The 21,180-nt window shown below is 38.5% G+C and overlaps 2 protein-coding genes across 3 annotated transcripts; both read left to right on the forward strand.

Annotated features, from left to right (window-relative positions):
- The first annotated feature begins 1,790 nt into the window (after window positions 1-1,790).
- LOC308395569 (TBC1 domain family member 24-like) lies at window positions 1,791-12,495 on the forward strand. Its single transcript, XM_080880483.1, has 13 exons — window positions 1,791-2,036; window positions 2,202-2,416; window positions 2,540-2,801; window positions 2,901-3,017; window positions 3,258-3,674; window positions 3,825-4,064; window positions 4,208-4,363; window positions 4,760-4,823; window positions 4,976-5,074; window positions 5,207-5,495; window positions 5,603-5,774; window positions 10,549-10,606; window positions 12,339-12,495. The coding sequence occupies exons 1-13, from the start codon at window positions 1,834-1,836 to the stop codon at window positions 12,348-12,350; spliced, it is 2,304 nt and encodes a 767-aa protein (XP_080736609.1). The 5' UTR covers window positions 1,791-1,833; the 3' UTR covers window positions 12,351-12,495.
- Window positions 12,496-15,718: 3,223 nt separating this feature from the next.
- Window positions 15,719-20,815, forward strand: LOC308395571 (uncharacterized protein). Of its 2 annotated transcripts, none has more exons than XM_080880485.1 (3): window positions 15,719-15,881; window positions 17,512-17,569; window positions 18,857-20,804. In XM_080880485.1, the coding sequence occupies exons 2-3, from the start codon at window positions 17,521-17,523 to the stop codon at window positions 19,981-19,983; spliced, it is 1,176 nt and encodes a 391-aa protein (XP_080736611.1). In that variant the 5' UTR covers window positions 15,719-15,881; window positions 17,512-17,520; the 3' UTR covers window positions 19,984-20,804. The 2 variants fall into 2 exon arrangements, with proteins under 2 accessions (XP_080736611.1, XP_080736612.1); XM_080880486.1 differs by lacking the exon at window positions 15,719-15,881 and adding an exon at window positions 15,888-16,229 and having other exon boundaries at window positions 18,857-20,815.
- Window positions 20,816-21,180: the final 365 nt, after the last annotated feature.

Below are 21,180 nucleotides of genomic sequence, written 5' to 3' on the forward strand. Positions count from 1 at the left end.
AGGAGAGCGAGATTCTTATTCTTACCTATAAATTCCCAATAATCCTCCAAAAAACACTCCAAAGAAGCTGCATATAGCAGGGGAGGGGGGGGGGGGGGGGGGGGGGGGGGGGGGGGGGATGTTTTTAATTTATTTATTTTTATTTTGCTTTTCATACATTCAAACACCAAGAAATGGGAAGATCTTGATACAGCAGCAATATAAAAAGATTTGAAGGATACCTTTCCTCTTGAAGCCAAAGGCCACAAAGTTCCTTTTAGACATGGACATTTTTGATTGTCATTAACCATTCCACTGTCAAAATTTTCCACTCTTCCAGCAGAAACCACCCCCATGGTCTTGGTTTTACAGAAAACAAGTGAAGGCTGCTTAAAATGAGTTTTTTTATGCAAGTTAAAGCCAGAATAGTCTAATAGTAAACTTTTGAAAGAACAGCATTTCATTTCACAAGTCTATAAATCCTTCATAAAACTTGTACAGACACATTATTATGAGTGACTCTCAAAGATGAAAACAAATGACAGCAGTAATCATTTAAACACAACTTTGAATCGCTTTTAAAGGCTTACAGAAATAGTAGCTAAAAATCTTTCTCCTAAATACTTAAAACAGACCTGCAAAAGCAACTTACATAAACATCCAAGTAAAAAAAATCTACAACTGTTACCACAAAATTTATAAAACATCAACAATATTGTAATGATAGTCAACATCAAACACCAAAGTGATACGTGTTCATGCTTAGTTTGTTATTTTTACCCTGCAGTAATTTTCTTCTTCTGTACAGAGATGTAGGAAATATGTCAGCCTTAAGAAGAGAAATGCACTTTTGATTGGAGTGTAAGAGTGGCACCATGCATGTAATCTTCTAAGTGACTCGTCACTTTTGTAAACAGCAGCAAGGCACAACAAAGGAAGAAACACCACCTGCTAATTTACACAGTCTATGTCACAATATGGCAAGATTATTCAGTTTGAAGGACAAATGTATTTCTGCTCTGTTCATTTCTCATACGACACAGGTGTTAAATCTATGCTTATTTAAAAGATGTTGTTTTTTTCACATCTGATAATCTGAGAAAAAACATCATGCATGTTTTTTGGCAAGGAAAGTTTCAGAGTTTGTTTTTCAAGTCCATTCCATTATGTGCCGACACATAGAGTAAGTACTTGTAGAGGTTTTATGTTTTATACCCAAACAACGGTTGTGTTTAGATGAAAATATGTTGTGTTCAATAATAGTCTTTGGAAGATTTCTTGGAATAGATTCTACTGGCATTTCAATGCTTGAAGTATGTGAAGTAATTTCAAAGAAAAAGCCATGTCTAGGACATAATTGCTCTCTTATTTCTGAACATGTTGACAAGAGCAAACCATTTCAAAGACTTTCAAGGAATGTGATGTTCGGTGTTCAAATACATTTTGGTCTCGTAAGCAATTTAATTAAATTTATTGTGAAATCCTGATAGTTGCACATTTTTAAAACAGATTTGTTTTTTTGTTTGTGTGTGTGTGTGGGGGGGGGGGGGGGGGGGGGGGGGGGTCAGCTATGTGATCTGGAAATGTAAGGTCTTGTTTTATGATTCTGATCATGGGGGCACTTGGGTTCCAGACACTGATTGCTTCTCAGAAAGACACAGTGCCAAAGATATAACCGGTAAAACAATGGAACTTTTCACTTTCAGTGCCTGAATTCACCAACAACAAACCATGTAGAGCTCACATGACCAAAGCCCACAGGCCTATATAAAGCCCGGATCCTCAGATTGTGCAGCTAGCAACAGGAGAAACATTACCTTCTAACCTATTTTTCAAGGAATAATAGGAATTGAGATGATTCATGTTTCACGGACACCAGAATTCTTCAATTGTGGAAACATGAATTTATTCCCAGACGCATTCTCTGACCACAATCTGGAATCTATGGCTAGTAGCAGAACCAGACAAAGGTCTCACTCCTATTACAATGCAGAGGGGAAAAAGCCTTATGGTGTGGACACACAGAAAGAAGAAACCTGTTTAAGACCTCGATCTAGGTGTGTATTCATAATTAACTATGCTTTTACTCTTATATTATCAAAATTAGGTTACTGGCCAGATAACCAAATACTTCTAATTAACCAGATTTGTGGGGGGGTTTTTCTCTTCTGACTTGAATTACTGAACTACATAATTAATATTGAATTGAATGTCTTTAAAAGGTCTTTTTACAGTTATGAGACATCGGAGTTATGCTCAGAAGATGACATAAGACACTTTACAACCTCCCCTACGTCAAAACAGATGCAAAGCTCACTGCCAAAGTATCAAGCAACCAAAAAGGAGGAAAGAGACGGGGATGTGTCGGTTGTTGAGTTCACCTCTACGAAGTCAAAGCATAAACCAAACAAGCAATCACCCTCTAGAGAAACTTGTGGTAGTGAAATAATGTTTTTAAAGTTGGATATGGATTTTAAAAGCAAAATAAATAAAATGAAAATCTACAATAATAATAATAATAATAATAATAATAAAGTTACATGTGTATGTTTTGGCTCAGGCAGTAAATGCCATCTCAAGCAAGTTTCCATGATGACCATCTCTGAAGCAGACAACTGGGAGATTTGTTCCAGCTCTGGGATGAAGTATGGGCAGTTTGTGGACTGGGAGAAAATTGATCCTGAAGCTGCAAAGAAATATCAACAAATCCTACGGAGTGAGCACCAGCAGCTTAAAACTATGGCTCGGGAAGGATTTTGGGCCATGCCACACACACTAAGGGCCAAAGCTTATTATCACATCATCCACAGCATCAATTCTATGTATGTGTTTGTGGCAAGTAATGGAACCACTGTGAGCATTTTTACTGAAATCTGCTTGAACCAAATTTTTGACTGTGTATTGATTTTATATATCTGCAGAAGGGCTGTCACTCCAGACAGAGATGTCTACTATGAACTGACTAAGAAGCTATTTGGAGAACAAAAACATAGTAGCCACCCAGTGCCGAAGTATATGGAAGATGGAGAAATACCAAGGTAATATTTTGTGATACTGCAATCACACTTCATAGCTGACAAACTGTCTTAATGATGAGCTTTTTGTCTAATTGGCATTGATTTTGCTAATTTTGGCTACGTTTATTAAAAGCATCCACAAGACTAGCAACATATATATATACATATATAACAGAAAAAGTTTACATTCTAGTATTATTATACTTCTGCACTGCAGTAAATGTGACCAAATCGGTCATTGCTTCCTCTGTTCTTTTCCAGATACTGTCTCAACAAAGCAGGCCTGAATTCTGCAAAAAAAGTTCTTCTTTGCCTCGGAAAATACTTCATAGACATGAACTTCTGCCCCATTCTACCCGCCCTGGTCTCCCTCATCCTCCACTTCAGCGAGGATGAAGCTGAATGTTTCTACAGTGTGTCCCGACTTATCTGCTACAATGATCCCAACAAGCGCTACATTGACCAGACTTTCCTCACCTACCGTGCGTCCTGTATGACCTTTGGAGACCTTGCCAACAAATGCTGCAGAGGCATTCGCAAGCTGATAGCCAGCTCCCACCAGAACCTGTTTGAGTTTTACTCTGACTGGATCATGTGGATATTTGCTGACCTTCCGTTCACATATGCCATTAGAGTTCTAGACGTCTACCTACTGGAGGGCTACAAGGTCCTCTACAGGTTTGTTACTGCTGCCGCATTTCAACAAATAAACAAAAAAACTTAGTCCTAAATATGTCATTTCTTCTGCCATATCAGTTACTCTGAGAAAAAAACCAAACATACAGACAAAACAATTCAATAAATGTGTTTCATAATTATTCTTTGTAGGGTTGCTCTGGCTTTGCTTGACCTCTATAAAGTATCAGTGTCATCTCGAGTGGCAGATGTGGAAGACTTCAGAACAGACATGAAAAGATTTGTGCAAAATGTAGCTCGCCACTGCACGGCTGAGAAGCTCCTAGAAAGAGCCTTCAAGATTTCAGTACCCACAAGGAGAGACCTTAACCTACTGTTCACTGCCAATAAAGAGTCACTCATACTAAAAGGTGTCAGCATAGACCAGAAAAGGTGGGTTAATACTGACATTGTCATGAATCAGATGACGAATGGTATATTTGTATGTAATAAAGGATTAATATACACAAACTTAGTAGTATTGAATATTCCATTCCAACTAATATGAACCCTGTTTTCACATATGTTTCCAAAAGGCTACCAGTAGAGACAGTGGATTTCAACAACTTTCGTTCCAGTGTTGTAACAGGGACGGAGATGAGAGTCATCTGGGCCTGGATACCTGAGCGCTTTGCCCTCTTCAGTCCCTTCAGGTTGTTCAGCACAGCTGAGCATGAAAGGACTCTTGCTTCGTAAGTAACCTTTGTTCTGCGCTTCAGTCCCACTCGGCAACTACCTAAAAAAAGAGGCGTGATGTAGAGGAGTATTTATATCATATCGCAATAGCTTTAATAGTGTTTACTTTGTATCAAATTAATATCTGTTGAACTTCGCGTCCCTGCAGTGAAAAACAATTTTCTTTTGTAACTGTCAGCAGGTGTGTTTTTACTATCAACATTTAGAGACAAATACTGTTTTTTTCCCCCTGCGTTTAAACAGTGCTAAAACTTCTCTCTGATTTAACATGAAATTTAAATAAAATAGGTCTTTGCTCTTGAGGGGCAATTGTATGCCAGTTTGGCATGTATATAATGTTGTTGTGCATTTATAAAAACAAAAGGTGTTTTGTATATTTTTATTTCATACAGATTCTATTCACATGTGGAGGGACATGAACCATCTGTCATGATTATTAAATCTGTGGATGAAGAGGTAAAACTATAAAATAATCAATATTAGGATACATTTTATTTAACATGTTAAATGAGCCTCAGAATTGATCCTTAGGCTTCTATAATGGTGAGATTTAGCCGACGCAGTAAGTTTTGTATGCCATTGACATGATGTAATTTCTCTTATCTTAGGTATTTGGTGCCTTCTTGTCAACTGATGTAGCAGAAAGAAGAAAACAAGACTCAGAGGAACTTGTATACTTTGGAACTGGGGAGTGTTTAGTTTTCACGGTGAGCTTTCTTCTTGTTGAATTCAACTTACCTTAGATTTAGATTGACCATGTATGGGTTTCTTTATGTTAATATAGAGCAATGCCTTTGACACTGCAAGGCGTCAAACAAGATTTGTGATTACTGTTTCAGCTCCGTCCCAACATGAAGCTCTACCAGAGATCTATGGTCAATATTATGAGCCCAAGAGCGTCTCCTGAGAAACTTCGAGGGAGTATTAGTGCTTCCCCTCAGGCGTCAACTAATGGCAACATCCCCTCCAGCACAACTCTGACCTGTCCTGCTGAGACACTGCAAAATCCCAGCTATCTGATGGTCACTGCACCAGTGGAGGAATCCATGTCTGCTAAACAGCCCAAGAGGCCTAAGGAGCAAGAGGCCTCCAAGTTCATAGCAGGCGATGACAATCGGCTTATTATTGGTGTGTTAGTGAAACATACAATAGATTGGCCTTTGAAGGAACCTTTAATATATTGTGTGACAGGGAAGCTGCGAGTACTCTGCTCATATCTATGTGTCTTCTTTCAGGTGGTGATGGAGGTCATGCTCTCTGCCTGCAAAGAGACCTACAAGGGGGTTACACAGAGCCGTGTGAAACTTTTAAGAGCATTGCACTCTGCAAGAGAGACTTCAAGATCCAGTCCCTGGAAGTGTGGGGCATCCAGAACTCCATTTCCATTTCTCATTGTTTTCCTTCTAAGTGAGTTAGAGAAAACAGCACTGACTATTTTTGGTAAAGACTGAAAGAGTTTTTCCTTCAAAGCATTTGGGTGATTTTGATTGATATGCAGCTTACAGACATTTCACACTTGTCCTGTGAAATGCTAAATTGTGTATTTTTTTTTGTATAGTTAGGTGAGATTTATTTTGTTAATCAAAGTTTATTTGTACAGATCTGGGTCACATACAATGTCTTAGTGAACGTTACAATCCAGGAAAACAAAGCTTGTAATCTCAGGGCAGCTCCGAAGGAACACAATGACGCTCGTTTTGGTGCATATACTCACTTTTCTGTGATGAATCGAGGATAACTAGTTTTATAATACTCTGTAATAACTAAAGCACTACATTCACTAAAGGATAATATTTGTAAACACGCTGTTAAAATTGCAACTGCATCTGGTTTTAATTGGGAAAACACTAACCTGCAGTATTTTATAAGATCTATGTCCACTGTTAAATTGTATATTTTGATTGTGCAGTTTATTTAGATTTGATGTACAGTTGTACAAAACATCCCTTTTAAAATCCTTTATTTGCTATTCCTCTCAGTTAAGTAATTTATTCAGATAAGTGTTTTATTATTAACATGGCTGCATTTGTAATGGGATTGAAAGCAAATAACGTTTTTTAGTTATTTATTTATTTATTTTTTACTTAAGTCTTTTACTTAACATTGTCAGCATTCCTGTTAAAAAAACGAATCCTCTTTTGCTCCTCTTACAACATTTATACTTTAAAAAGAAAAAGAAATTCTGCTTTAAAGCTCCTTTACTTATATTCGCAAAATGATCTGTATATTATATCGTTTCTACCTGCAAAGATTATTTCTTAACATTAAGAAACTTGCTGAAGCTAGTCTCTGTAGCTTTATGGAACCATTTGGAGTGACATGCGAAAGGAGTGGATTACGTTTTCTTTGTTTAGTGATAACAGAAAAAAAAGAAGAAAAAACTCTACTAAAGATAGATATAATGTAAAAAAAACCTCAAGATGTCTGGTTGCCCTTATATCCATTTTGGAGAACCTTTGGTATTTGTGTTCATTTAGCTTCAACAACCTGTTTTTGTTGTATAAATAAATGTAATGAAATCAAAACAATAATAATTTTTAAAAAAGGAAAGAAAGAAAGAAAGAAAGAAAGAAAGAAAGAAAGAAAGAAAGAAAGAAAGAAAGAAAGAAAAGGAAACGATGGCTCTCAACGTCAACATTTACCACGATCTGAGCGAGCCCCTGCTGGACATCTGACTGAACCGCAAATCTGTTAACCGCAAAGAAAAAGCACCGGTTCTTGAAAGTACGTGAGCAGTTGAAGGCACCATGCAAGAGAAAGAGCATCAACCCCAAATTGCTGCGCCGTGTTTAGCAGTCCGTTGCTTACTATGATGGGGCTTATGGTCATCTTCTTATGGCTACCAGTGCATCATGGAGTTAAGGGAAATGAAATGACAGAAGGAAAAGCAAAGGAAGCTACAAAGAGACCGTTGATGGATATGGATATCAGTGTTAGTAGGACCGACATTGAGAACAGAATAAGGCACAAAAATGAAAGAAATGTGACAAAAGCAATGGGAGGAGGAGATGAAAGAGCGATGGTTAAACAAAACAAAAAGGAAAATATGAGAAATGAGAAGCACAGGAAGCAGAATTTCGGTCCACACGCCATACCAGTTGGTGGCGTAATGCATATAAAGAAGAAGAAGCAGTCCGCGGCTACGAGCTGTCCTTTCACGCGAAGAAGTTTTCGGTTAAAACTCTGTGGATAGAGGACGTGGTAAGCGTTCTCTTTTACGGATTATTAGAGAAGTGGGCCTGAATCTTGTTTACGCCTCCGAGGCTGTGCTGCGTGGTTAGCTACAACGTTAGCGACAGTAGCTAGCAAACGTTGTAAAAGTGCGGCTGTTGTGTTTGTATTTGTATACCGTTGTGACAATGCGTTAACACTACCCTCGAGTTTAATTATAACCCCTTATCGACAATCGTTAACCACGCCGGTGTCGGTTTCGCTGCAAGTGGACGGGTTAATGCTCGAGCGGCCACACAAATATTCTAGCAAATCTGTGCAAAAGCACAGATATTTTTTTTTTGTATAGGTAAATAAACAACATGTTAGCTTTCAGAACCAGCACTGACCACTTTCAGTTTCACGTGCATCTTTAAGTTTAGTTTGAGGATATTGATACATACTTTGAGCGTTAAGGGTTGTTTAGTGTTGTTTTCCTTCCACCGTCTTGATACAGACACTGGGTGTGTGCAGCACACTGGACTGTTTAACCCACTGCATACATGCTGCTTATCTTTTATGCTGCTCATGTTTTAGATGGCATGCTCAAAATTTTGGCGTGAACAAAATGCAAGCACGGACCAACTAATAGTGACTAGTAGTGCCACACTCTACCTGAGTATTTTTGATGCTGTAATGTAGTTAAGGGGTGTTTCCAGCTAGTGCTTTCTGTTTGTGCTAGGAGGGGGCAGTTCGTAATACAATTGGAGTTTTAAAAAAAATGGTACTAGCAAGGCAAGGTGTACCTGATAAAGTGTGTGGTGAATGTAGATTTGACGTAATTTAGCGATAGTATCTGTTTTGCATAGTTTGCCCACCACTGATAAGAAGATCTATTTTTTTTGTTTTTGTTTTTTGTAGAATTGTAAAATTTCCCCCCAAACTTACAACCAACTAATCATTAGTTAACCACATAAACAAGTCACAGCCAGTTAGTCAGGAAGGTCCAATTAAATACAATAAAGTGTTTCTGATGCCTATGTTTTTACAAACTCAAACACCAAATCACTTGGATTTCAAGTGGGATAACTTCAGTTCAATTAAATTTTATTTATATAGCGCCAAATCACAACAACAGTCTCCTCAAGGCGCTTTGTATTGTAAGGGACACCCTACAATAATCAAATGACCCTTTGTGAGCAAGCATTCCTGACAGTGGGAAGGAAAAACTCCATTTTAACAGGAAGAAACCTCTTGCAGAACCAGGCTCAGGGAGGGGCGGCCATGTGCTGCGACCGGTTGGGGTGAAGGAAGACAGGATGAAAGACATTCTGTGGAAAAGAGCCAGAGATTAATAACAAGTGTGATTCAGCAGATAGGTCTATTAACACATGTTGAGTGAGAAATGTGACTGATAAGGAAATACTCAATGCACCATGGGAATCCCCCAGCAGTCTACACCTATTGCAGCATAACTAAGGGAGGATTCAGGGTCACCTGATCCAGCCCTAACTATATACTTTAGCAAAAAGGAAAGTTTTAAGCCTAATCTTAAAAGTAGAAATAGTGTCTGTCTCCCAAATAGGGCTGCCACAAACGATTATTTTGATAGTCGACTAGTCACCGATTATTTTTGCGATTAGTCGACTAATCAGATCATCATCCACTGGATGTAAAACTACAGCTTATATAACTATCATTAGCTTACAGCTTTAAGCTTTTAAGGTGCTAACTAAAAATAAAGACAAGATGATAGTTTATTCAATTTTAATGAAATTTGCAGATTGTTTCGGTAAAGTTTAATAAACTCCTTGCTATCTAAAATATAACAGGACACCGGGGTATATTCTCCAGCATCTCACACTTCTGATAATCAGCTGTCTGCTTGACGTTTATTCAGCTGTGTAAAAACTATAACTTTAATCTCAGCCAAACCGATTTACTCAGGAACAAATAAAATACTAAAAAAAAAAAAAAAAAAAAAAAAAGGCCAAACAACAACATTTTTAATTTATCTAAGTGACTCATATATATTTAACCTGAGTCGCGAAAGACGGCGGTGGGTTTGAAAACAATTTGCCGGGAGTCCGGTGTTCTCACGGCGCTAGTGACCTAGCCCCCGGCTAGCTATCGAGCTAGTGGGTAACAGACGTCTCCGAAAACTGAGCCGATATTTGAGGTTTACACAGCTACATTCTCGCCTGAAAATATGTTAAACGTTTATTTTGTGACCCAGAAAGAATAATAAGAGTAATATTAAAACTAACTAGCTACCGCCATTGTTGGAAACTAAGCTGGGCCGCGCTATGAATTCTGGGACACAGCTACTTCTTCTTCTTCGGGGTTTAACGGCAGCTGGAATCCTTGTACATGCAGTGCTGCCATCTTCTGTTTCAGTCCGTTATTACACTCTTAAATCCTGCTATTATTCCTGCGTCTTTTGCGATCTTACAAAGCTTCAAACGACACGTCGACTATTAAATCAGTCGTCGACGATTTTGATAGTCGACGTAATCGTGACTAGTCGACAAATCGTGGCAGCCCTACTCCCAAATCAAACTGGAAGCTGGTTCCACAGATGAGGGGCCTGAAAATTGAAGGCTCTTCCTCTCATTCTACTTTTAAATACTCTAGGAACAACATGTAAGCCTGCAGTGCTAGAGCGAAGTGCTCTAATGGGGTGATATGGTACTACAAGGTCATTAAGATCAGATGGGGCCTGATTATTTAAGACCTTGTATGTGAGGAGCAGGATTTTGAATTCAATTCTGGATTTAACAGGGTTAACTTGACAGTTGTTCATCTGAAATAGCTCTCCATTAAGACTTTTATATTAGCTGTATCAATGCTTATTGTTCCCTTTCCACATCAGTTTTGTTTGAATTTCCCTGGATGTGTCTAATGAGTCCTTTTGGTCTCAGACATTAGCTACAGTACGAGTTTGCATCGTGGAAACTGTAATAGTAAATGTCCAATATGTAGATATATTGTGTATTTGTTCCTTAACTGTTTATGGGTTGTACATCAACAGGCTGCAGCAATGGGCCCAGATACCACACCTGTCCCTAAAACAGAATCTGCGGAGGAAAGTATGTATTGAGGGTATTTTGCATGTTTCTCCCCTTTTGATCAAAATTTGTGTAATAAATAAGTTCACTTTTTTAGTTCTAAAAAGCCTGGTTCCTTATCCAACTGAATTCGGTGGCATACAGTGCATGTGGAACAGAACAGAACTAAGCTCCACTGAACATGAATTACATATGTGTAATAGGGCTGGGCCATATTATACCGTTCACGGTAATACCGGTATAATGTTAGGCAACGATAGGAAAATGAAATATCACTATAGAATATGAGTAAAACGCGCATGCGCAGTGCCTTTGTTTTCATACGCACATGGCCGATTGTTGAGTGAAACAGATGAACCAGAATTGGTTTGTAAAAATGGTGCAACTTCAGTGATGTGGAACTGGTTTGGTGTTTGTCCATCAGATACACGACAAAGCACATTTTTTTGCAGAACATGCAAGCGGCTGTCGTTATTGTCGTATTTGTCGGACTAAGATGCTCTTAAATCTGGGAGTAATCTGGGTCCTAAACTCCGTATTCTTCTGGTCAAACGAACACTGCAGCATCAATGAGAGTTAAAAACTGTCTAAATTATTTCATCTTTAATAAAACGATCAGCATTGCTACTTTACCAGGTGTAACTATGAAGTTTAACTTCCAGGCATCCATGAAAACAAAAGTTATTACATTTAATGGAGTTAGAAGTTAGCAGGAAGCTAGCGGATGTTAGCTCGCTAGTTTCGCTAGTTACCTAAGCATGATATAGCATGTTCTGACTGAGAGATTTCTGAAAAAGATCAAACGTACAGCTCTGCTATCACTTCCAACATAAATGAAGACAGGAAACTAAACAGCAGTGACGTTTGTAGGGTTACTGAAGTTGGGCTAGCTGGTATATAATGATGTGCTACGTGATCGCTAGCGACACAGCTATGTTAGCATAACATAAACAGTGAAGCTGGAGGACGAACACTAACACTTTTCCACTTATAAAAATTAACGTGAAGGTTCCTGATAGTTAGAGACAAATGCAATCGCATGGCAGGATGCTGTAAACGGACCAAACTAAAGTCAGGAGAACAACTGAGATAATCCATCCACAATACGAGGTTAGTCATTAATATGCTGCAACAACATGGGAATAGAGCAACTGCCAGAGAATTCAACATTAATGAATCAATGGTACAGAAGTGGAGGAAGCAAGAAGAATGAGTTTAATAAAGTTTGATTTATCTGACTGCTTTGTTTCGCTTAATGTGCCTTATAATCCCGTGCACCTTATGGTCTGAAAAATACGTACTGCACACTGCAGTTTAATGTTGCAAAGCACCTCTTTTTAACTTCAGTGGATATTATACATGGTTATGCTCAGGATATGTCAGCCCATTTCTACTGGAAATGCCTTTTGGTTAAACTTTCAGCAAGGAATTTGCATTTGCACTGTTACATTTTTATAAAGCTTTAATGTACATAAAAACCAGCTTCTTGTTTAAGTGAAAATAAATGGAAGGTTGTCTTTTTGCGCTAGTAATATTGTGGAGTTGTATTTTCTCTCGCATCAATTATATCGTCAGTTATATTGTTATCGCAAATTTTCAAATATATATCGTGATAAATATTTTTGGCCATATCGCCCTGCTCTAATGTGTAACATGGTAAAAGTCAATCATTGTGTTTTACTTACTGAGATTTGCTAAGTCACTTCAGTCAGTAACACACTCAAATTGTGTTTTTAATGTGATTCCTCTTCAGATCCAGAAATAGTGGTGGTGAAGATAATCTCAGACTCAGATTCCAGTGATGCTTCAGTGATCACCGAGCCAGAGAACTCCAAACAGCCACAGAGCAACACATCAGACAAGTGTTACCCTTGCACTGTCTGTGGCAAGATATTTGACAGACCGTCAAAGCTGGAGTGGCATAAACCTGTACACACAAGGAAGCCCAAGACTCTTCATAACTGTGAGCATTGTAATATAAGCTTTACAAAAAAAGAGACGCTGATCCGACACCGGAATTGCCACAGTAGGACTAACAAGCACCCCTGTCCCGACTGTGGAAAAGTGTTCAATAGACCCTCAAGGTTAGAGAGGCATAAACGCACACACACAAAACAACCCAGGGTACCTCATCAGTGTTCATACTGCATGAAGACGTTCAGAAAACTTAACAAACTCATTCGTCACAAGCGTATGCACACTGGAGAGAAGCCTTTCACCTGTTCGGTCTGCGGTAAGGGATTCTCCGAGTCAGGTCACTGCAAAGCACACGAAAAGACACACGAGGAGCAGCCAGAAAAACCTCACAGTTGTGCGGATTGCGGGATGTGTTTCTTCAAGGCCTCGGCGCTTCGTAGACACTTCCTCTCCCACACAGGAGAGAAGCCTTTCAAATGTACCTTATGTGAGAGCTGCTTCTCTCGCTCTGAGGGACTGAAAAGGCACATGAGGAGCCACACAGGGGAAAGACCATACAAATGCATTATCTGTGGCAAGCAGTTTTATTCTCGCCAGGATTTGAATATTCATGGATTGACCCACACAGGGGAGAAGCCACATCTTTGCCCTGTGTGTGGTAAAGGCTTTTCACAGCTGGGCAACATGAAAGAGCATGAACAAAATGTTCATATTAAGTCAGAAAAATATATTTGTAATGATTGTGGAGCAACGTTCTCACGAAATGCGTCACTGACAAAGCATCGGCGGACACATACTGGAGAGAGACCCTATCTGTGCCTCATCTGCGGCTGCAGGTTTAAATGGAGCCATTCTCTCAGCAGACACCGGAGGTCACACGCACACAGACAGATGGCTGGGGACACATCCAAAGAAATACTACGTTTTGAAGGACCTTCAGAGAATCCCGACAGTGAAACGTAAAAGTTGAGTGTTTATTAAAAGCACATTTCCTCTTCATTTAGTTTTGAGAGAGGAAGAAGCTCATTTCTGTTCTATTGACAAGTTATTAAAAGTTCTTGTGATGATTCACCTTTCTGCTTTCATTGCTGACTGTCCACTAAAATTCTTTTTAAAAATCTCAGTTAGGACAGGGCACCAGGTCTGCTCTGTTCACAGTTCACTGTTATGACATGTGGTGTGGTTAGCGTTTAAGAATATTTCATAGTTCTTTACCAAAGGACAAGGAAATACAGTTGCCCTACCAAATGGCTGGAAAGTTTCTCTGGACCAACAGTTATATCAGTACAAAATTTTGTATGGTGCAGTGCAAACCAGGATGTAGCTAAGTATTGCTTCTTTCTGTAGTTTATAAAACAAAGTGTACTTTCTTTACAAAGTAATTGTTACCTAATTTGCCATCATAATAAGTGCCAAATATGCAGATTTAAAAAATTTAAATGAACATAGAACATTGTTAGATTAGATCTAGAACATATATATGATGTAGTTGTGTAAACCAATGATTTTTATCTTGTGCATGATAGCTTACTTTCAATAAAGATACATATTGTCACATACTGCGATTATCTTTGTAGTCATTTCAGACAATAAACGTTCAATGTTTTTATACTGATAATCAGTAAATATGCTGAAATATATTTTAAATAGAAAGTATACCTGGGTTCGAACGGGAGGCTGTTATTGGCTTTAACGGTAAGTTTCTCTCTCCCCCCCCCAAAAAAAAAAAAAACTTAAATTAAGTTTCTGATACGACAGCTGAAACGTCTGGAGTGGCACGCTCAGTACTGTACAAAAATTTGTACAGTAAAATCTCTAAAATATATCTTACATATTTTACAAGAACAGGAACGTTTCTGTCATTTAACTGAAATTCAAATTTTATTTGTCACACACGCAACCCCATACACAGTATGACATGAGGTCAGATGCCTGTAGCTGTGCAGTGCCCAACCATTAAATGACAGTAGGTTTACAGTAAGATATACAAATTTACAGGTTACTACAAAATTTAAAGCTTTAACTTAGAAACAACTGGGGGGGGGGGGACTTGAGCATTGGGACCTGCAGTGTGAACGTTACAATCCAGGTAAACAAAGCTTGTAATCTCAGGACAGCTCTGAAGGAACACAATGATGCTCTTTATGGTGCATATACTTACTTTTATGTGATGAATTGAGGAGAACTAGTGTTATAACACTCTTTAAAAACTAAGACACTACATTCACTAAAGGATCATATTTGTAAACATGCTTTCAAAATGCATCTGTATGGTTTTAATTGTGTATTTTGATATTGTAGTTTATGTAGATTTGATACACTGTTATACAAAACATCTTTTGACTTCCTTTGTCGTTTGCTAATTATAACAGAAATTTCTGGTACAACTTCGCCTACTTCCAAGGTGCATGGAGAGGATGAAAGAATTCACAATGCAGGAACTCCAGCAACACTTAGGGGAAGATGACCAACGCGTTTCGGCTTGTGGCCTTCATCAGGGTCATCATTTGCTAATCTCCTCAGTAAAGTAACTTATTCAGATACATGTTTTATTATTAAAATTATGTGGCTGTAACTGTGATGGGACTGAAAGCAAGTACAACTTTTTATTATTATTATTATTTTATTTTTTATTAAACTTAACTCTGGTTTGGAAATTCTAAAATTATCAGCATTTCAATTATAAATGAATGTCTTTAGCTCATATATCTCTCTCTCTCTCTCTCTCTCTCTCTATATATATATATATATATATATATATATATATATATATATATATATATATATATGGAGCTGCAAAGATTATTTCTTAACATTGAATAATTTGCTGAAACTAAGTAATCTCTGTAGCTTTATGGAACCATTTATAGTAATGGGAGTGACATCTGAAAGGAGAATATAGTTTTCTTTGTTTAGTGATAACGGGGGAAAAACTACTACTGATAGATATAATGTGAGTAAAAAGAAAAAAATCCTCAACATGTCTGGTTGCCTTTATTTCTATTTTGGAGAGCCTTTGGTATCTGTGTTTATTTGGCTTCAACAACCTGTGTGGGTTTTTTTTTTTTTTTGTATAAACAAATGAAATGAAATCAATTTTAAAAAGAAAAGCAAGTGACGCCTCTCAACGTCAACACTGTCCACGATCTGAGCTCGCCCATGTTGGACATCTGACTGAACCGCAAAGACAAGAACCCGTTTTTGAAAGTACGTGGGTACTTGAAGGCACCATGCAAGGGAACGAGCATCAACCCCAAATTGCTGCGGCTGGTTTAGCAGTCCGCTGCGACTAGCTGTCCTTTCGGACGAAGACGTTTTCACTTAAAACTCTGTAGATAGAGGCTGTGGCAAGCTTTCTCTTTTACGGATTATTAGAGAGGTGGGCCTGAATCGTGTTTGCGTCTCCGAGGCTTGTACGGTGTGGTTAGCTAAAATAGCAGCGTTAGCGTTAGCGACAGTAGCTAACAAACGCTGTAAAAGTGCAGCTGTTGTGTTTGTATTTGCATGCCGGTGTGACTGTGTTAACGCTACCCTTGAGTTTAATTATAACCCCTTATTGGCAATCGTTAACCGACGCTGCAAGTGGACGGGTTAATAATAGTCGACACACAAACATTCCAGCAAATCTGTGCAAAAGCACAGATATTTTTTTTGTAGAGGTAAATAAACAACATGTTAGCTTTCAGAACCAGCACTGACCACTTTCAGTTTCACGTGCATCTTTAAGGTTAGTTTGAGGATATTGATACATACTTTGAGCGTTAAGGGTTGTTTAGTGTTGTTTTCCTTCCTGCCTCCTGAGACAGACCTTGGGTGTGTGCAGCACACCGGACTGCTTAACCCACTTCATACATGCAGTTTATCTTGTATTTTACAGAGGTGGTCAGACAAATATATTTTGTAGTTTGGATCTAATTACCACTGCTGTATGCTTAAACAGATAAGTGGCTTAGTATTCTTTGTATTAAATTTAAGACATATGAAACATATAGTATGTAGAGCCTTGAAAAATACTTGGAAAGAGAATCTTATTGAGGTGTTTAGGCACCGAGACAAAAATGTGCTAAACTGTTCATGATCTCTCAAATATGAAATACAATGTGTGGTTTTTAAACAGATTAATTAAAACGTCACTTCACTCAACAACACCGGGAGAAGAAGCTGTTAACCTGTTGCTAATAATCAAACATTCGTGTTTGTGGGCTTAAAAGAAAGAGAAATCATTACGCTACAGACATGTCAACAGGAACTTGATATAACCAGTGTGAATGCACGACGCTTTAAATGTGGTCGCAGATGGACTACAGCAGCAGAAGTAGCATCTCCTATACATCACAGGAGATGCCACTCCTGTGATGTATAAAAAGTTCCAAAAATGTGACCTGGTCTGATAATGTCAGCACCAGCATTTGTGCTAGGAGGAATTGCTGCAGTTCTTAATACAATTGGAGTTAAAAATGGTACTAGCAAGGTGTACCTGATAAAGTGTCTCGTGAATGTAGATTTGAGGTAATTTAGCGATAGTATCTGTTTTGCATAGTTTGCCCACCAGGGAGCACTGATAAGTAGATTTTTCAACTAACTTCCAACTAACTAATCAGTAGTTAGCCACATAAACAAGTCACAGCCAGTTAGTCAGGAAGGTCCAATTAAATACAATAAATTGTCTTTTGCCACAGGCTTACACAAAAGTCTAATTGCTGATGCTTATGTTGTTGTTGTTTTTTACAAACTCAAACACCAAATTACTTGGATTTCACAGGGATAACTTGACAGCTGCTCATCTGAAATAGCTCTCCATTAAGATTTTGTATTAGCTGTATCAATGCTTATTGTTCCCTTTTCCACACCAGTTTTGTTTGAATTTCCCTGGATGTGTCTAATGAGTCCTTTTGGTCTCAGACATTAGCTACAGTACGAGTTTGCATCGTGGAAGCTGTAACAGTAAATCTACAATATGTGATATTGTGTATTTGTTCCTTAACTCTTTATGGGTTGTACATCAACAGGCTGCAGCAATGGGCCCAGACACCACACCTGTCCCTAAAACAGAATCTGCAGAGGAAAGTATGTATTGAGGGTATTTTGCATGTTTTTTTCCCCCTTTGATCAAAATTTGTGCAATAAGTAAGTTCACTTTTTTTGAAGTCCCGTTGAGCATGGATTAAATATGCAGGGCTCTAGACTAACTTTTTGCCACAGTTGTACTGGTGCACCTAACTTCTTTTCTTAGATGCACCAGCACAAAGTTTAGGTGCACTCAAACTTTACAACCGCATCGCTTAACACAGCAGCTTTACATGTTCACTTTTTTTTTTTGTTAAATTGCTGTCCATACAGACAATACTGATTTGTAAATGATTAACTAACAATCTTGCCAACACAAAGTTCTTTATTTGGAGCACATTTCTACAAGAAAGATAAGTTACCATAAGGACCATAAGGCGCACCAGATCATAAGGCGCATTAAGCAAAACAAAACAGTCATATAAGTCAAACTTTACTCCAGTCATTCTTCTTGTTTCCTCCGCTTCCACACCATTGATTCATTAATGCTGAATTCTGTCGCAGCTGCTCTATTCCTATGTTCTACTGCATGACTGATAGAGTTTGAAATCCGCTTCATAAGCATGTCTCTTAACAGGTGCCATTTTGGGGTCCTTATATACACACAATACGGTAATATTATGTGTGTACGTATTACTCTGCGAGGCTCATCAGTACGGTAGCTCCAACAATCCATCAAGCGGTGCAGCTTCATAGCTTACCAAAGTCGTACTAAAACATTTTGACAGATTCGCAGTCAATAAGCACAACCAGAATTCATACATAAGGTGCACTTTTGAGAAAATGAAACGTATTTTTTGGACCTTATAGTCCAAAAGATACGGTACTGCTTGTACTTAAAGTGCTTCACTGAGCTGAAATTGAAACTTAAAATATCTCAAGCTATATAAAATAAAACAAAGTCAAAATTAAAAATGCCTCAAAGGCTTCAAATTTAACATCTCAATATCTGAACATCTTACCATGGGCATGGGCATCTGAGAGGTTCGCCCATGATTATCTCTGATTGGTTTGACCACAATATGGGCATTCTGTGTGTCTGTTATTGACCATACTTTTTACTTTTACTTTTTACTCGAACAGCTGGTCACACTGGTACGACCTAGGATTGTTTTTAGTTGCTCCATTGAGAAATTAGGTTGCATTTGCGACCTAATTTCACACTCTAGAGCCCTGATGTGTGTAACACGATAAAAGTTCATCATTGTGTTTTGCTAACTGAGATTTGCTAAGTCACTTCAGTCAGTAACACACTCAAATTGTGTTTTTAATGTGATTCCTCTTCAGGTCCAGAAATAGTGGTGGTGAAAATCATCTCAGACTCAGATTCCAGTGATGCTTCAGTGATCACCGAGCCAGAGAACTCCAAACAGCCACAGAGCAACACATCAGACAAGTGTTACCCTTGCACTGTCTGTGGCAAGATATTTGACAGACCGTCAAAGCTGGAGAGGCATAAACCTGTACACACAAGGAAGCCCAAAACTCTTCATAACTGTGAGCATTGTAATAAGAGCTTTACACAACAAGAGAAGCTGATCCGACACCGGAATTGCCACAGTAGGACTAACAAGCACCCCTGTCCCGACTGTGGAAAAGTGTTCAATAGACCCTCAAAATTAGAGAGGCACAAACGCACACACACAAAACAACCCAGGGTACCTCATCAGTGTTCATACTGCATGAAGACGTTCAGCAAACTTAACAAACTCATTCGTCACAAGCGTATGCACACTGGAGAGAAGCCTTTCACCTGTTCGGTCTGCGGTAAGGGATTCTCCGAGTCAGGTCACTGCAAAGCACACGAAAAGACACACGAGGAGCAGCCAGAAAAACCTCACAGTTGTGCGGATTGCGGGATGTGTTTCTTCAAGGCCTCGGAGCTCCGTAGGCACTTCCGCTCCCACACAGGAGAGAAGCCTTTCAAATGTACCTTATGTGAGAGCTGCTTCTCTCGCTCTGAGGGACTGAAAAGGCACATGAGGAGCCACACAGGGGAAAGACCATACAAATGCATTATCTGTGGCAAGCAGTTTTATTCTCGCCAGGATTTGAATATTCATGGATTGACCCACACAGGGGAGAAGCCACATCTTTGCCCTGTGTGTGGTAAAGGCTTTTCACAGCTGGGCAACATGAAAGAGCATGAACAAAATGTTCATATTAAGTCAGAAAAATATATTTGTAATGAATGTGGAGCAACGTTCACGCGATACAAGTCACTGACAAAGCATCGGCGGACACATACTGGAGAGAGACCCTATCTGTGCCTCACTTGCGGCCGCAGGTTTTCATGGAGCCATTCTCTCAGCAGACACCGGAGGTCACACGCACACAGACAGATGGCTGGGGACACATCCAAAGAAATGCTAAGTTTTGAAGGACCTTCAGAGAATCCCGACAGTGTAACGTAAAAGTTGAGTGTTTATTAAAGGCACATTTCCTCTTCATTTAGTTTTGAGAGAGTTTGTTCTATTGACAAGTTATTAAAAGTTCTTGTGATGATTCACCTTTCTGCTTTCATTGCTGACTGTCCACTAAAATTCTTTTTAAAAATCTCAGTTAGGACAGGGCACCAGGTCAGTGCTAGAAGATGTGTTTGCTGAAGTCTGTATTAATTGGAGTACAGCAGCAGTTAAAATTTTGGATGTGCCTAGAATATCTACTTTTTGATCACACAGCTCAGTGTAGGTCTGCTCTGTTCACAGTTCACTGTTATGACATGTGGTGTGGTTAGCGTTTAAGAATATTTCATAGTTCTTTACCAAAGGACAAGGAAATACAGTTGCCCTACCAAATGGCTGGAAAGTTTCTCTGGACCTACAGTTATATCAGTACAAAATTTTGTATGGTGCAGTGCAAACCAGGATGTAGCTAAGTATTGCTTCTTTCTGCAGTTTATAAAACAAAGTGTACTTTCTTTTAAAAATGTTTGTTACCTAATTTGCCATCATAAGTGTCAAATTTGCAGATTTTGCATTTACAGCCAATTACAGTATTTTTTTCAGTAGTTAAATCTTTACAACATGGTTATGCTCTTCTAAATTAGAGTAAAAAAGAAAAATGAACTGCACTATTTTCCTCTGGGCAGGACCTGCAGTGATGTCACAGTGGCCAGAGGTACTCCACTCTTGAGTGCAGTAGCATATTTAAGCTTGTACAAGTTGTGAAAAAAAAAATTAAATGAACAAAGAACATTGTACTTTTTAAGTTTTTATATCAGTATAATTTTATATTAGATGTACAACATATATATAATGTAGTTGTGTAATCCAATGATTTTTATCTTATTCATGCACGATAGCTTGCATTCAATAAAGATACATTGTGATGTACTGTGATGAACTCTGTAGTAATTTCAGACAATGGGCATTCAATGTTTTTGTACTGATAATCAGTAAATGTGCTGAAATGTATTTTTATTTGTTCTGTTATGTCCCAGATTCTTCTGTGACATGTTTACTTGTGAAATGAGAGAATTTTAAGTTTTTTGTATAATGCCAGTATAGGTCACAGATTAATTTGTCATCTTTATCCATAGTGCAAATACAGTGAACCCTACAAATGCAATACCGATTTTCCAGTGTAATTTGCCAATTATGTTTAATTGT

The sequence above is a fragment of the Rhamphochromis sp. 'chilingali' genome (genome assembly GCF_963969265.1).
Source record: "Rhamphochromis sp. 'chilingali' genome assembly, chromosome: 4".
Taxonomy (NCBI): Eukaryota; Metazoa; Chordata; class Actinopteri; order Cichliformes; family Cichlidae; genus Rhamphochromis; species Rhamphochromis sp. 'chilingali'.

Bases quoted from the DNA above. Each gene is read 5' to 3' on its own strand.
- LOC308395569 (XM_080880483.1), top strand. From the start codon at position 1,834: ATGATTCATGTTTCACGGACACCAGAATTCTTCAATTGTGGAAACATG. The intron at 2,037-2,201 runs GTGTGTATTCAT...TGTCTTTAAAAG, and splicing joins TGTTTAAGACCTCGATCTAG to GTCTTTTTACAGTTATGAGA. The intron at 2,802-2,900 runs GTATGTGTTTGT...ATATATCTGCAG, and splicing joins ATCCACAGCATCAATTCTAT to AAGGGCTGTCACTCCAGACA.
- LOC308395571 (XM_080880485.1), top strand. From the start codon at position 17,521: ATGGGCCCAGACACCACACCTGTCCCTAAAACAGAATCTGCAGAGGAA. The intron at 17,570-18,856 runs GTATGTATTGAG...ATTCCTCTTCAG, and splicing joins AACAGAATCTGCAGAGGAAA to GTCCAGAAATAGTGGTGGTG.